A 16,661-nucleotide genomic window follows, 5' to 3' on the forward strand; every position below is an offset into this window, starting at 1 on the left:
TTTCAGCCATTCTCTGCCCCTTCTGTGCATGACTCCCTCACAGTGCACAGGTCTCTGAAGTGCCAAATATCTGCTAAACATACACAATTCTTACAACTTGGACCCATGATTATATTTAACTGCACTGAGCTGGGTAAGTTGTTAGCCTGGCCCTTTGGATTCTCATGGTATTTCTTTTATCCTGAAAGACAGAGCAGGAGATTTATTGCTGGAAGGATGAAGTACAGTGATGTTCTCTGTGTGCTTCCATTCCTAGGTTTACATCATGCCTGTAAATAATTAAGTAGATACCTACTAATAAGAGGCAGATTGGTTGCTAATGGCCAGAGTGCTGTCAGGTTCAGTTGGGCACTGGACTACAAAAAGGGTAAAGGCAGACTGAGGTCCATTTTGGTTACCAGCACAGAGAGGGGAAGTGGCACAGGGCATCTCTGCCCTGAAGGAGAACAGAGAAGATCTGAATTTTTCTCAATTCACCTGCACTTTAGCAAGTCTGTCCCAATGGGCTAAAAAGCAGGAATCACAATGATTCACCTCACAATGAAAAACAGCTTGAAGTCAGAATTGCTTTCATGCAACTTTTTCCTAAAAGATCAATGCATGATTTCTGTATCTTCTGAAACAATTTTTGTATTCTTCCATCTCTGATAATCAAGTCAGAGTTCTATAATGTGTTTCTTAGACCAACTGTCTTGGTCTAAGAAACACTTATAATCAGGACTGAGGTGCACATGCAATTAAAATGCACAGCTTTTAAACCCAAACAGACTTGATCTGCAACACGTCTGCCCATAAAACCCATGGGGAAAAAATGCTACAAGGTGATTGCAAGAGGTGCTCTCCCAAATCTCATTTATTTCAAATGCAGGCTTTAAGCTCTTGTCTGGTGACCACTTGCCCCTCTTAATAGTATCACTATTTAAATGAGATGAATGAATTATAATTTCTTTTGGAGTCTCTATCCACGCTGCTTGTTCTGCTTTATCATACAAACAGTTAGGACCATGCAACAAATTATCTTTAACTCTCCACAGCCCTGAGACTGAGCTTCACCTGTAATTTATAGGTCTGATGACTTCAAGTTTCCTTTGAGGCCTCTGTGAGATTCATGGGCTGTGCACTCCCCTCAGTCCATCACTGCTGCTTTGGCAGTCCCTGTGCAGGCCCGTGCTCAGAACCATTGACTGCAGAATTGATCCTGTGACCTGTAACTCAGGGAATGGCCTCGCTGCCCCCTGCTGAGCACATCTGCAGCTCTTTGAGGTCACTCGATTGGGAGCCTCTCCCCATTTCCAACCATCATTTGGAGGTCACACAGTGACAGCACCTTTGCTTTATTTGTTTCTCTGCCGTGCCACAGAAAGCAGGGGACAGCAGTATGGATTTCACATGCCCTTTGAGAAAGGGGATTCTTATTTATTGGCTATGGTGTAAATTCACCAGGTTAATTTACAGAAGAGAGAGACCAGCAGCAGGAAGTCTAACACAGGAAAATTGCATTTTTTTTTTCTGTCATTTAGTGACTGCTGATGTGTGTTCTTAGATGCAAATTTGTCACTGACTTTCTGCAGTTACAAAAAAAGATAAAGTTGAGTATAAAGGTACACCTGTTTTTTTTGAACAGAAATTTATCTCTCTTTACCAAAACAGAATATGGAATTACATTTTGAATAGAGATAAATATTGTTTTTAAGGTATGAGTTTTTGGTTTATTTTAAAAACAAGTTTCTCTAATTCTAGAACACATACAATATAATTTCTCTTAAAATCCTAGACTCTAAAGAGAAAGAACCCACTGGCATTAAATTTTTGAAAAACCTCATAACAGAAATCGTTAGGTCAGGCAGTTTTATTATGCCAACTTCCACTGGAGCTACAGAAGCCCCTGGGCATGTATTCCTGAGTTTGAGTTTGCCACAGGCTAGATGCTCTCACTCCCTATTTATGAGATTTGGTTGATCACTTTACCTTTCAAAAAATAAAAAAAACCAACCAAGACCAATCGAGTTATCCACTGTGTTGGCAGAGAGAGAAAGGTGGCACAAACACTTCACACATACAGGAATGAAAGTTTAATTCATACCATAGAAATGCAAGCAAATATTAGAAATTCTCCCCATTAGCACTTCTGAATTACAATGGGAACTTTTTAAAATGTTTTATAGAATAATTTCAGTGGAAGAGAAATTTTGGTGAAACAAAATTCCACAGCAAGCCTGCCAGCAGTGACATACACTTTGTACGTGTTGAGTTAGGAGCTACTCAAACTGGAGCATCTACTGATTTCTTTTCCTTAATAAACCCTAAAAAAAAATGCTAAAACCTCTGTCCAGCAACTCACAAGTACCTTATTTCTAACCTGTCAATGAATTTACTATCATTAAAGCAAACCACAAGTACAGCACAATCTTTATACAAATAACACATGAAACAAACCAGAAAATCACCCAGCAATCTGCCCAATTCCAAGTCAGCTCCAAGTTTTAACATTTTATGATTACTGTAAGTGGACACTTCCAAAGTGATTGCAATTTGAAAAACAGCAGCATTTCTTGCTGTCATAAAAATATACAATAGCCAAGACAAAAGAAAAGTCATTTGAGTTATGCTAATGGTTGCAGATCAATTTGGCTCTAAAGAGCCTCCTCCTCTGGATTCAGCAGAACACCATAAACTGTGATTATGCACTGGCTGCTCCCACTGTATAAACCCAGAGTTGTCTTAAACAGCCATGCTGTGTTTCAAATGATGTCTTTCAGAAAGCTGACAAGTTAAATTTGACTCAGCCATTTAACTTGAAGCTTTTAAAAGAGCAGATATACTCCAATGGTTCACCTCCAATGGCAGTGAGCTGCTTTGCAAGATTTGGTTCTTTATCATGACAGCAGAGAAACCAAAATTGAAAGAAGAATTGCTTACAGCTAATTATATTTAAGTGAAGTTGTCCTTTTTTCCTAAATGATTTTTTTTCCAATTAAAAAAGCATACTTAAGATTTTATTACCTGAAGGAAAAAAAGACATCATAAGAGCACGTGGAATACGACAGGACCAAAAGATTTGTTTTAAAACATTTCACCCAAAGTCTTCCATTTCAAGGCTGCCTTCAGAGTGCTAGAGAACAGCAACTTTAATCCTACTTACCTGTTCTATCCACTACAATGGGCAGGACAGGAGAGTTAGGGCATGGAAATAATTTATAGCAATATTAGAAATCTAGAACTTCCCAGAATGAAAGTACAATGGGCCACGTCCAACCCTTCAACTGGTATAACCTAGAGCAGCAATTAGGTCCCATAATTTATCCTCTTCATTAGCTTACTCATCCATAGCAGTATCCCAGTCAGCAGAACACAGAGAGAACAAAGCACAGCTTTGTCCTGCTTCTTTCTCAGCCCTCAAGCTCTACAGAGCCCCTCTTGTGAGGGGATGTGAATGTTCATGCCTAAACTCCTTTTAATATGTGAATTGTGCCAGCAAAACATTTGCAAAACTTAAAACTTTTCAATGGTTATAAACACAGTAGAGTAGAAGTGTAGATAAGTAAACATGCTCACCTCGTGTGGATTGCTGTAGCCCAGAAGAAGATTTGCTGCTTTAATGTCCCCATGGACATACTCATTTTCATGTATGTACTCCAAGGTATCCAACTAGGAAAGAGTTTAGAACAGAGGAGAGAACATCATCATCTTCTCCACTCTGCCCCCAAATATTTCTCACTTAGACAGGGGAACCAAGGGCTACACAGACTGAGCTGCCAAATTTGGCTTGGACTAATGATGGCAAAGCATAAACAAGTCATCCTGTGCTTGAGATATCCCTGTGAAACTACCTGAGTACCAGCTTCTAAATCACAGAGCAAGAATGAAACCAGTACTTGACAAACACCAGAGGAGATGCTGAGAACACCAAGCTCTTAGAAAGATCCTATTCCATCATTTCTAAAGGTCTGGCATACATTTGATCCTGTCAGTGATTACATGACCAGCACCTGATGTCACAGCCCCCCTGCATCAACACCTCCAGCTCCTTACTGAGGCACAATAGCTCTAATTATTATTAAAACCACATTTGCACTTGGCAACTCACACAAAGGACAAGCCAGTCCTGACTTTTGGAGAACACAGTGTTAGAAGTTTTTCAATCATGTGACTATGAAAGCCCTTCCATTTTTATAAAAAAATATTATTATTTAGGTTAAAGGGATGCTTTGAATGCATGTAGTCTAAGAGTTTCTCTTCTCTAACTTAAGACCATTGCCTCTACTCCATTTTCTACCCACCTCTGCTCAGCAGTAGCAGTATTTCACAGTAACAAATCATGTTACAAAGGAGCACGTATGTAACTTTCTGTTGGAATGTGCCAGTGACACCATTTGAGAACAAAACTGGTATTTGCAGACTGGCCAAATCCTGGGCTGTATGATCGGTGTGCTCAGCAAACACCCTGAAAATTTGGCATTCAGGCATGCAATTGTGAACTTTGACAAATATGGATGTCTAATACAATACCCTTCAGACACTGAAAAAAATCAATACATGTTGAAACATGAGAATAGGCTTACACATCTCAGTCTAGACACACAGGTTGAAGTGGTTGGTCTGTGTTTTAACCTATTTAAAAAAAAAATTGGTTTGACCAAATTTCAGTCTGTAGGGGAGTCCTGATTTTCCACTGAACACTTTCTTTTCCTAAAAAACCCCAGAGAAATAAGAAAATACATAGCATTTACACATTTAATTCTAAACTCAGCAGCCACCTAAAGGAGCTGTATTAGCAAGATGATTCTCTAGTGGAACTCAGCAAATTTGAGACACAGCAATTTCCTCTCTGTCTGTGCATACCATCCGTGCCCCAAGCTGCAGAACAATCTCCTTCTTAAACCTGCTTCCACAATCTTCAAAGATTCTTTGAAGGTCTTGCCCCAGTCTCTCCATGACCATAAACCTGTAGCTATGAGGAAATACAAAAAAGGAGGAATCCTTTAAGACATGACTGCAAGTTCGTGTCAGATTGAAAGGACTAAATCTCCATTTTTGAAAATGGGCCATCAGTCAAACTGAGGCTTAATTACCATTTATCTCATTACCTTTTTCCATTGTACTCAGCCAGGCCTGATCCCCAAAACACTGGAATTCCTAAACATCTAATTTTTTTGAGATTCATCCATTTTCTTACTGTAATAATAGAAAGAACATAACATTGGGTTAGAGGCAGCTGAGAACACCAGGTTTGGGGTGTTTTCTCTGTCCTAGGGCTGGCCTGTCCCTGGAGTCCCTTCCTTGGTGTGCATGTAATAAATGTGGCCCTGTTCAGGCTGGTTGGCTTCTGTTCTCCCTTCTGACCAGAAAGGACAAGGCCAACACCCAAACAACAAAACCTACAGCAATCCAGAACTACCACAGCACCAACTGGCACTGGTTCAGGGTATATGAATTGAGCTGGCTTTTGAGCTCTAAAGCAACAGTTCTTAACAAAAGTAGTTAAACCCAGAGTCAGAGCTGAGACATTACTTACTATGCTCTTGTTTTGCAGCCCTCTGGTAAAACTTCAGCTCAGAAAACAAGGGGCCATTTTCAAGATATTCCTGTTGAGAAACAAATAAAGCTGGTATGATAAAAGGTATCAGGAAGACAACAGTTTCTTAAGAAAAGCATATAAGAAATAACAAGAGAATGAAACCCCTTTTATCTCCCAGATTCCATGTCACCTGAAATTTAATTTAAGTAGCTAAAAAGAAAAGTTGTTTGGCAATGCATTTTCATAACCAACACAGATTCTTTCAGATATTATTTAAGACACTATTTTCAGAAATATTGGAGATCAGGTGTGTTTGAGATCATAGTCTAATTTTCCTTACTAAACTGTTGAGGGGTTGTAATGAAGGAAAAAAATCAAGTCAAGGAAATACTGTGTGTCATGGAAATGCCAAATATATCCCCAAGCAGGGAAAGGATATAAAAAACCCAAAGCACCAAAAGCAACAAGCAATAAAAACCCAATGCTGAAACTAAGGATATATAATTAAGAGAAAGAACTGCATGCAAGTTAATAATTTAAAATGAGATCTACACGTTACCACTTTAATGACATGCACTGCATCATCTTCTACAGGAACCTGAGTTTGAGGGGATGCTGTAAAGGAACAAAGAGATGGAGATCAAGCTGTATGCAACAAAATGTAATTGCAAATAAAGACTGTGCTAACACTGAGTCAGGCAACCAAAAATACACACCAAAAGATAGTCTGAATTCCTGCTTTTAAAGGTCAGAGCTTTGCCAAGTTCAAAGAAATATAAAACAAAACCAACACACAGAGAGGAGTTTTAATCAACAAGTAGAGAAGCAATTTGAAGCCCTGCTTTCAGAAGTCTACCCTGGATGTTAATTAAGGAGTAAGCAGGATGTCCTCAGTGCACGTTGGCACCACAATGAGCCATTCCATTAGGACAGACCCTGTATAAGTCATTCCAGCCAATTGGAAAACCACTGTATTTGGTTGCTGTCAATCTGCTGTCGTGACAAAGACACCACTTAGAAGTTCTGACCTACATTATGCCTCTAGACAGGATTGTCTGCTTTCCTCTATCACAAATTAATTTGGCCCTAGAACCTTGATTTCTATTCTGGCATTATTTAGACACTGGCCTAAGTTGGGGATAGCACAGTCACCACCTGCCTAAAGGGGAGCTGAGGGATTGTGCCTCTCAGTGCAAGTAGAGATTTCAAAACAATAATTGACCACATGTGCCAATTACAGCCCAGGAGACAGAACCTCTGTGCACAGACAATGCAATCCTATTTTCTTCTGACCCTGAGAGAACTATCAGCTCTCTCTGATACTACTGAAGCTACACAGAGCTACACTGGGATTAAAATTTAATGAGACTAAATCATCTTTTAGAATCATCACTCAAAAAAGGTAAAAAGAATACAATTCCTAGGAAATAAGTGTCCCTTTCAAAATTCTGATAATGATCAAATACCAACAACAGTCCAGGTGTGACACACTTCAACCACGAGCACACACAAAAATAGACCCCTTTTATCCGCATCATAAAAATCAAGTAAACTTGGATCTAATCAAACCATCCAAGCTTACTTTTTTTGATGGTCAGGGCATAAAAATACTTCTACAATGAACAGTCTCCTTCAGCTGCCATCTTCCTTCAATTCTATTCAGCATCTTGGTTGAATCTGGCAGGGTACACACCCCACCTACCCACAGGCTCCCCACTGACACTTCCCCATGTGAATGCTGCTGGGCTAATAACACACTAAAATAAAATTAAAATATTAAAACAGTAGATCTGGAAGGTGTGAACTATCCACAGACTCACACAAGTAACAGTCACATCGAGAACACACATTAAATCTACTAGAAGAGAAGTTTTGGTACACTTTGTTCTTACCATATTTTTGTACTGAAGTGGGAATTAAGGCACAGACATTTATATCTTTCATTTTTCTCTGCCATATATAGAATATGTATTAATAGAAGACACTAGTAAAAGAAGCACATCCCATATGCTTTCACTGCATTCAACAACATCACATTACCCAAACAGAATTTGATGTGCTCCCTTCTCTGGCACAGATCAGAAAAGAACCTCTTGATAAGAAAATGTAGTTCAATACCAAGTTACTTAACAGAGGTTTGATAGGTGTAGCAAGTATCAAATTTAAATGTATTTGAAAGAGGCTGATCTAACTTCCCTGTAGACTTCTTGACATTTTATAAAGAGAGGCCTCATTCATGGTAATCTGGAGCAGAATAACAGCTGTCAGGGTAATGAAGAGGAGCAATTAACAGGCGGTAGCCCAGCAAAAGGGCTTCACCCCCGTGGTTCTTACACTGCGCTGGCTTGGATGCTTTTGGAGTCACACTGGAAGTCACACATCCTGAAGGAAAATAAACCCAAACACAACCAGCAACGGTTACAAAGTGAAAAGGGTTAGAAAAGTCAAAGCTCAACACGATACTGAAACAGGTGCCCCACATAATGAGTTCCATTCAAGTGTACAAAACGAGAAAAGGTATTATTTTTACTGCATAAACATGGAACAAGGCACAACAGTCCCCACGAATAACACTAAGCTTCTTACACAGGTAATGCTGGGACAATCAGTCTCATCCACACAGATGAGCAGAAGTTGCATGTGCACCTTTTGCTACACCACTTTACCCATTCAGATGCCAACCAGCAATACTCCATTCGCAGCTCAGAAAAAATGCAGACTATTTTTTTGTCCATAAATAAACATAAATGGTTTTTTAAAAATTGTCTCATTACTATGTATAGTTATTTAACAGACTGGAAAGGCTCCCAAGGTTTAACAAACAGTCTGATTACATACCTCATAGACCACCACCACATACTCTCCTGCGAGTTTAGCTCATAGTTAATTACTGTATACTCGTAATTAGCCATGTGCTAGCCTCGTTCTGTGTGGTAGCACATGGCTATTTATAATATTACAATCAGTTAAATGCTAGACTGCAGGACAGTGAGCAGAGACTCTGCAGGAGAGCAGTGCTGATAGGCAGGAGGTCTCTGATGGCAGATAAGTACTCACAGAGGGTACCAGGAGCACTATATGGTGAGATTATGTTTGCAAGAAAGCCCTTAAAATAGCATAACAAGTGCACAAGTTCCCAGCTTATGCTGCTTTTGTCAACTAGAGATGCACAACTCCTGACTTTTGGGGACGGGGGTGTTGATGCAGGCACACAACCCAAACCATTGTCTGCATAACTGGGAGCACTGGTGCAGGATGTAGTCGTGAAGGAGGCTGTGGCTGTTTTCACCTCATACCAAGAGGAGTCTCACAAAACATTTGTAAAGGGCAAAGGGCACAGCTCTGCCCTCCCTTCCTCCCCTTCAATCCACAGTCACAGCTACCACACCAGTGTGGGGCAAACAGCTTTAAAATGCCCTCTGAAATAAAGCAGTGCAGCAAGATTCACATCCTAGCCATGATTTCCAACTGCTGTGCCTGCACAAAAATCTCACCTGGAATTAACCCATGTCCAGGATTCCTTGGTTGCACCCAGCACAGCAGTTATGGCCTTATCATCCACTTTAACCATTAATTTCATCCTTTTTGTTGCTGAGTGCCACATCCTTAATTAATGGCACTCTGTAAATGTTAACAAGCTATGGTAACAAAAGGGTGTTTGTGGCTGAACTGCCATTTCCTACAACCACACAGCACAATTGCAGCCTGACACAGAGGAACGTGCCAATTCCCTCTGCCAGTTCAAACGTGCTTGTTGTAGTTTTAGCAGTTAATTTGTGGCAGTCACATTTGGAATATGGTGAAATATTTTCAACGGCTCTCACAGAACCACTTTTGTTGACAAAGTTTACACAGTGGAAAAGAAAACAGCACTGATTTGGCAGTTTGGAGAAACAGCCCTGCTCCTGTCCACAGCTGGTGTCTTTGCCACTGCTGGATATTTTGAGGATATATTTGTTTGGGAAACACAAATAAAAGTATTTTCAGAAGTTCTTTAGTTGCTACTATTTTATTTTTGCTTTGTCCCACTCATTAGCTAATCCTGAGGAGTGATATATCAGCTTAGTTTTTGCAGCAATCAAGACTAATCTCAAAAATATCACATTTTTGAAGTTACAGGCTACCTATAAAAAAGCTGGAGAAGTTCTGACCCTGTTCAAGTCAAGCCAAGAGCTGTTAAGTTCAATGGGTAAAAGCAGGGAAGGGGTGCTGCTCAGAGCACCTAACAATAAAAAAGGACCCAAGCTGCAGCAATAGAATTACTAAAAACAAAACGAGCACAAGTAAATAAAAAGCAGCACTTGCTACTAAACACAACTTCATCTACCTCCTACATAGGGAAGGTGCTAAGGCAAGCCTTTAAAGGCAAACAAAGCACACTGCTTCCCCCTCCCTGACACTGCAATATACAATATTTCCCAAAAACTGAAACATTCCATGTTTGAAGGGAGTTTACACCCCACTTTCATTGCAGCCTAAGAAAGATCTGCTTCTCTGTTACTTTATAGATGCAGCATGTCTGACCAGGTTTTATTCTAGATTCTTATTACAGGTGGCTTTAGGAATGTAGAGGGGTTTTATACAGATTACAGATACATAACCCTCCACAAGACCCATCTTCTGCAAGACCAAACTAAACTGATTTTGGGACAAAATAGTGTTCAACTGCTCTACTGTTTTACAGGTAACTCCAAGTGCCTCCAAGTTAAGAGCATTCAGTACTGGTAAAGAAATTTCACAACATTTCTTACTTGTGTTTCTGGGCAACCTTAATCTTGACTCACCAGAGTTTTTGTATGCCACATTAATGGAAGCCAATTGTCTGACTTTCAAAGTTAATTACTTCAAGCTGGAATAGGGATGACACATCCTTTAACCCCAGGCAGAAAAGCTTTGCATGGCCTGCTCTTACAGCACTCTCAGATGGGAGCCCAGGCCCCTAATATTTAAAACTTGATGCACAAACTGTTTTCTGGCAAGATTCTGCTGCAGCCCATCTGCTGGTCTGACATGGTGCCCACTCAGAAGATACAATGCCAGTTTCAGTAGGGTACAGGTGCCAAAGACAACTGAAGCAGTGCCCTCTGTGAGACAACAGGTACCTTAGCTGTCCTCCAAAGCTCCTCCTCCATCCCCCACTGAAAGTAAATAATAAATAAATTCAATCAAAACTGCTCTCCTGACCTCCCAGAATTACTCAGCATATGGAAGAAGAATCCCAACACATGATGTGGCAGAACACTGCAGTGTAAGAGCAATGACCTCTGCAGGCTTTGTAACAGGCTTTCGACTATCGTGCGAAAATGAGTTACACATTCCAAGTAAGGACTCTCAGCTTACAGGGGACCCAAAAAGAAAAAGAAAGGGGGAAGATTCCAGAGGAAGCACTCACCAGCAAGAACTAGTAAAGGTAAGGAATATTTTCTCTTTGAGAGATGGTGCAGGTCAGTCAGCCCCTAAGTAGCCTCTGAGTAGCAAAATCATGCTAAGTTTATGATTTAGTTTGTCTACAAACAGGGCACTTGCAGTATCTCTGTTTGTACAGTTTAAAATTAGTGACTAGACAAAAAGACCCTTCCTGAAGTGGTGTTTGTCTTCTAACACATTTATTTTCACACTAAGGTTCACACCTGCAGGTACTTTAACATCTTGAAATGGAGAAAAATCCATCCCTAACCCACGTTACCTGCTAGTGCTTTTAATTACAGGGCTTTGCTATTATGATCCATCCTTCCACTGAGCTAACAAAAACCATGCTGAATTTATCTTTTGGTATCATTTTATTGCATATTCAATTAATTTGCTGCATTATTTTAATTTAAGCAACTGCTGAAGGACTTGGTTTCTCCAGAAGCAATTGCTAAAGCAGCTGCCCAAGCAAACCAAGGAATGAACAATAGGAGCAAGTGTGCTTCCATGGATGCTTCTCTCCCTTGACAGAGGTACATCCCTGCTCACAACTATACAAACTATCCATGGAAGTTAGTCTGAAACAGAAACAAACTCTCTTTCACACCTCAGCCTGATTCCCAGAGTACCAGCACTATGACCCAAGCTTAAAAGAACAGGCCCTAACAGATCTCCTTACCTCCACCAGTAGCAGGGCTCACTGTACTGCTAGTATTAAAAGACAATATTCACACATTTAATCACTGCTTACTGCTCAGGAAGAAATTCTTTCTCTTTTCCTTGAAAATGTGAGAAAAAAACCTCAAAAGGAAAGGAAAGTGCACTGGCTATACTGATCTCCAAGAAGGGTACAATTCAATGATGACTTTATTTTCCCAAGCTTCATAAAATTAAAAGACATTTACAATGCAGTAAGTTCTATCATAAAAGACACCATCTAACAAACAGTTGTACATAAATTTTAAAAAATATTCTATTTTTCAGAACCACTCCTTTCCATGAGAAAGAAGCCTGCAAGTAGATAGCACTGGATGCAGCAGGCTGCACGTGACAGAGGAATCTTAACAAAACATTGTGTGACCTTTCTGCATTTAAATTTTCAGTCCAAATTGTACATTAATAGAGTGCTTGCAGCAGGACTAGAGAATGATTTATATAAAGATTGGTGTTAATTACTGGCTGTGATCAGAGAGATGAATGAGAGAATGTAAAGCTCCTCAGCTCCTGGTTAATTTTCCACTGCTCTCCACAGGGCTACAAACCAGTTGTGAGACCACCAATGTCACAGCCTTCCACAGGTGCTCTTCATTCTGCTCCCCTCATCAAAGGGGTAACAGCTCTACCTGAGAGCAAATCAGCACCAGCAACAACACAAACATTTGGAACAGAGAGGAAAGAGTAAGAATAATCAGAAAACAAGGGAAAGCATTTGTGAGGCAGGGCAGAACCTGAAGATCATGGTAACTTTCATGCACACAGTTAGAAGTTCTGAAGCCCTACATTTGCATCCTAGGACTCAGGATCAGTAAGTGGCTTTCAGCAGCTTTGACTTAGTGAACAGAACCTTGTTCCACAAAATGCACCCCTAGTAAATAGATTTTGCAGAGATACTGTAAAATTTCTCAAGAACGTTGTTATAGATTAATGGAGTATGGAATACCCTTAATGGGAAATTAAGCTGTAACAACCACATCAAAATCTTTACACTGCTACTGTAAAAATACTTATTAAAAGATATAGCTGGCAAAGTTAACCTTTACTTTCAGAAAAGGGCTGTGCTCTTCATACCTGGCAGGCAATCGAACCTCCTGTCTCCCACCTCTCTACAGCTCCTTCTCTGAAAGTTAGTGGTCCTCTCACACCTTGCTCTAGGTGTTCTAAAAACAGGTCTGAACAGCACAGAGAAAAGAGGGTGTCTCCAAGCACCTGTGTCTTGATCACAAAAATCTGTCATCCACTTCACTCCCTCTGGTTCTCAAAGACAGCTGAATTTTGTAGCATCAAGGCCCCAAAAAGCTGCTGAATGGTATACTTTAATATAAACACATCAGAGATCAAGAGGTGGACAAAGAAAAAGAAAGCTTCAGTGTCAATACTTAGAGATAAATGTCCATTTTGTCTTTAACTGATGAGCTACAAGGGGAACTGAGCCTTCAGTGCAGTTAGCAGGTAGCATTCACTGTTCCTCCTGAAAGAAGGGATTAAATGAACACAAATGCCATTACAAAAGTGGCAGCTGCATTTCCTCAGCCATGCTGTCACTTACAAAAAAACAGAGAATAGTAATACCAAGAGTCCCTGATTCTCATTCTAATCCACTGACTGCTCTCCACCTCTGTTCAGTGGGAGCCAAACTGCAACAAACACTTCAATATAAGAAATCATCTTGGTGGGTTCTGTGATCAGGCAGAAAACTCAAATCTCCCTGGAACTGTCTGAATCCCATGTGCTAAGCCACCCTCAAGGTCCAGTGTGATTTGGCTGCAGCAGGAAATGACAGTCATATTCTGAGTGATTCAGGAACACAGCATGACTGGTCCTACACATGGAGAGCTACACCCACTACAAATTGCTTTCTGCACTGCATCCCCAGCTCCCTCAAAGCCTTCTGTCTGTGGGAGACTTCTGCAGGTTCCCACCTTCCTGTCCTTCAACTCAGAATGGAAATATCCAGAGACACCTTTACTTCTTAGCCCATGCTAAGGTCCATTTTCTCACAGTAACATCTCTCATGTGCCCAACTCACAGCACCTCTCAAATGTAACCAGCTAATGCTTCAAAGGTGGTCATAAAATGTAATAAGATATACCAAAAGGCAAAAGAAAAATACTCTAAGAGCCCTACCCTTTGACACCTCTGTATCTGATCTGTTAGCTGAAATCCCTGTCATTCCCACTGGCTCTGTCTGCAGAGCAGTGAGGAACAGTGTGAATTTGTGAGGAACAGAAATTCCAGAGGAAACCAAACCAGAAACTTCATTACAGGAACCTTGCTACTGTATGTAGCTGATTTCTACATAAAAGGAAGCTGGTTTGTGTATAGGAGGGACTTGCTTACTAAGTTTTAAGCCTTAATATTCCAAATAGAATTCACATTACTGTAACTCAAAAAGACCATGCTAGGCTTCAGGGACAATGCAGTAAACTGCTTATAGGTGATTCTTCACTGCTCCATACAAGCTCAACTTAGTTCCAAATAGACACTGTGAAGTAGTTTCTATATGCTGCCATGAAAAGAAAAACCAAACCACCCAAGCTCATAATATTGCCTGGGACACAGGGTTTGCCCTTTCACAGAGACCAGCAACAGTAACATACATTACACCCTCTTCAGGGACCCAGAATGCTTTACAAACTGCCTTTCACAACTATTCACTCCTCACAGAGCAGAGCACAAACTGACTGAAATGCAGTGGCTTCTGAAGGAATCACTGAAACTTACTTAGGCCAGAGCAAATACAGAACACCACTTCCCCCTCTGCTGAAAAGATGAATTCAGAGGCAGCACCCAGCTAAGTATTGTTACTGTTTCACTTTCGGGGTCAAAAAACAATTTACTGTTGGCCAGCAAATAACACTTCCAATAACCAGAAACTGAAAGAATACTAGAGAGCATGAGGCTGGCACAAGGCCAAAACCCTGGCTGAGGAAAATTACTTTTACTTTGAAAAACATCACCTGGCAGTGCTTTGACACAGTGGCACCTTGGTTGCCCCACTCAAGATCCATAGAAAAGCACATTAGTATCCAGTAAAATAAGCTGGACAGGCCATGGAGAACACTGTGCATTATGAGCAGGAATGGAGCAGGAACAACAGCTCAGAAAACCACACTTGAACAAGGATCACCACCAGCACGTAAACCACACTTTTTAAAGTTACTGCCTTTTCCAGTTCAGGAAGTTACAAAGCAATTTGCAAGTCACCCTCTTAATTATCAGCAGTAGTTTACCTAAATAGATCAGGCCAAATCCTCCCTGGCCGATCTGACTGCCCAGCCTCCAGGTTTTTCCTTCGGTGTCTTTCAGGATCATGTCTTTAGGGAGCGGGACTGGCAGCTTGCCTTTGCCGGGACCTTTGGGCGGCATCGTACCTTGAGGGAGGGGAAAACGAAAGAGAAAGCCTGTTGAAAAATTGCTGCCAGAAGGCACAATATCCCTCGATGTGCTTTGCCCACCAGCACGGAGCAGAGACAGGGGCGATGTCCCTCAGCCCGCTCCCCTTCACCCACCTCCACAGAGCGCCCTCGGCCTCCCCCCGCCGCCGCCCGCAAACTTCCCAGCCGGGCACTTCCGCAGCAACAGCAGGAGGAGGAACGGGTAGCGGGATGCCGTCTTCCCGCCGAGAAACCCGGGGCGGGGAAACCCGGGGCGGGGATCGGGGCAGGGCCGGGGCAGCCCCGGCCGGGACGGGGGACTCCCGCAGCCGCCCCCTCACGGCCCTCCGCGCGGCGGGGCGGGGCGCGCGCCATTCCCGCCTCCCACCAGCCCCGCCCTGAGGCGCCGCCGCCTCCGCTCGGGGCCGCGGAGCGGGGAGATGGCGCCCGAGAAGTCGGTGTGTTCCGGTTGTTCCGGCTCCTCGCTCCGGGAGAAGGCAGACGGAGGAGCAGGGACATTAAGGGGAACGGAGGAGGAGGGAGATGGAGCAGGGAGATCGTGAGGGAGATGGCGTCCGCTGCCATCAGCCCCAGGCGTTCCCGCTCTCCCGCTTCTGAGGCTGCGCTTCGCGAGGGAGGAACTTTAAAAAAATTATTTCGTGCGTAGAGATGTAGGAGATCAGACGGTCTCCTGCCTGAGGTAAAAAAAGAAAATCTCAGCTGACAGGATTTGAAGTAAAAGAAAAGCCCCAAAACTGTTCTCCATGCACTTTGAGGAGGTGCAGCGAAGTCACAGAACTGTCGTGGTGCCACGCTTCCCTCAGGCCACTTCGGTTTTCCCTCAGGATCTTCCTGGCAGAGGTCAAGAGTAACCATTTCCACCCAGAAGCACAGGTACTCACCCCAGAACAGCACAGTGGAAGAGGTAATGGCCACCTCAGGCTGCTTCCAGGCAGGGACAGAGGAGAGATGCTGCTGACCCAGGAGTCCCTCAGCCCCATTCCCATGTAAATTGGCAGTAAAGGACACTCTGAGGTGAGTTTTTATTTCCCGAGATCCCAGGGCATAGTTTTGATCACAGCCACCATTTTGTGCGAGTTTGCTTTATCGATAGGGTCTGTTCACCCAAGTACACACAACCTAGGCAGACCTGAGGGGGAACCACCACTCCACGACTACAAGTCCTTCTCCAGAAAAGAGGGTATAAAAAGTTTAAACCTATTTTTTTTTTAAAGCCCTTGTGTCTTTTTTAAAAGAACAATCAAAATCCAAAACATCAGCAACCACAGAATTTGCACGTAAACTTAAAAGTAGTAACACATATTGCGACTGCAAAGCCCATCAGTAAATTAAGCCTTTACATGTAGCAACTCTTGGATTCATCAGTCTTGCAGGCTCTGTGGTTTTATCATTATTGAGAAGACCGGCTGAAGAATCACCAGCAGAAAGCTCAGCCATAAAGGAGACAAATTCAAAATTTCCATAAAGCGTTTTGTAGAGTTTTTCCCCTTTGCAACAGTTGCCAAAACAGACTGTAGGAGGGTGGTGTTTGGGTTGTTTGGCTTATTTAAAAAAGCAACTACACCTGCCCAGTTCAGCATCAAAGAAACCATCACCAATATCAGTGTTATGTGTTACCT

At 42.0% G+C, this 16,661-nt stretch overlaps 1 protein-coding gene across 4 annotated transcripts in view; it reads right to left on the minus strand.

The window, feature by feature from the left end:
• VRK2 (VRK serine/threonine kinase 2) overlaps window positions 1-15,364 on the minus strand; it is a 37,061-nt gene extending 21,697 nt beyond the window's left edge. For 3 of the 4 annotated variants that reach the window (XM_041417255.1, XM_041417257.1, XM_041417256.1), the window contains exons 1-7: window positions 15,157-15,364; window positions 14,878-15,018; window positions 6,078-6,133; window positions 5,516-5,585; window positions 5,088-5,175; window positions 4,843-4,951; window positions 3,556-3,648 (exon numbers count right to left, since the gene is read on the minus strand). In XM_041417255.1, the coding sequence (XP_041273189.1) occupies window positions 3,556-3,648; window positions 4,843-4,951; window positions 5,088-5,175; window positions 5,516-5,585; window positions 6,078-6,133; window positions 14,878-15,013 (552 nt within the window). In that variant the 5' untranslated portion in view covers window positions 15,014-15,018; window positions 15,157-15,364. Of the gene's footprint in view, window positions 1-3,555; window positions 3,649-4,842; window positions 4,952-5,087; window positions 5,176-5,515; window positions 5,586-6,077; window positions 6,134-14,877; window positions 15,019-15,156 lie in introns of those variants that run through there. The other variant, XM_041417258.1, reaches the window with a different exon arrangement.
• Between the last annotated feature and the right edge of the window lie 1,297 nt (window positions 15,365-16,661).

Source organism: Onychostruthus taczanowskii, unplaced genomic scaffold (genome assembly GCF_017590055.1).
Source record: "Onychostruthus taczanowskii isolate IOZ18803 unplaced genomic scaffold, ASM1759005v1 scaffold55, whole genome shotgun sequence".
Classification (NCBI taxonomy): domain Eukaryota; kingdom Metazoa; phylum Chordata; class Aves; order Passeriformes; family Passeridae; genus Onychostruthus; species Onychostruthus taczanowskii.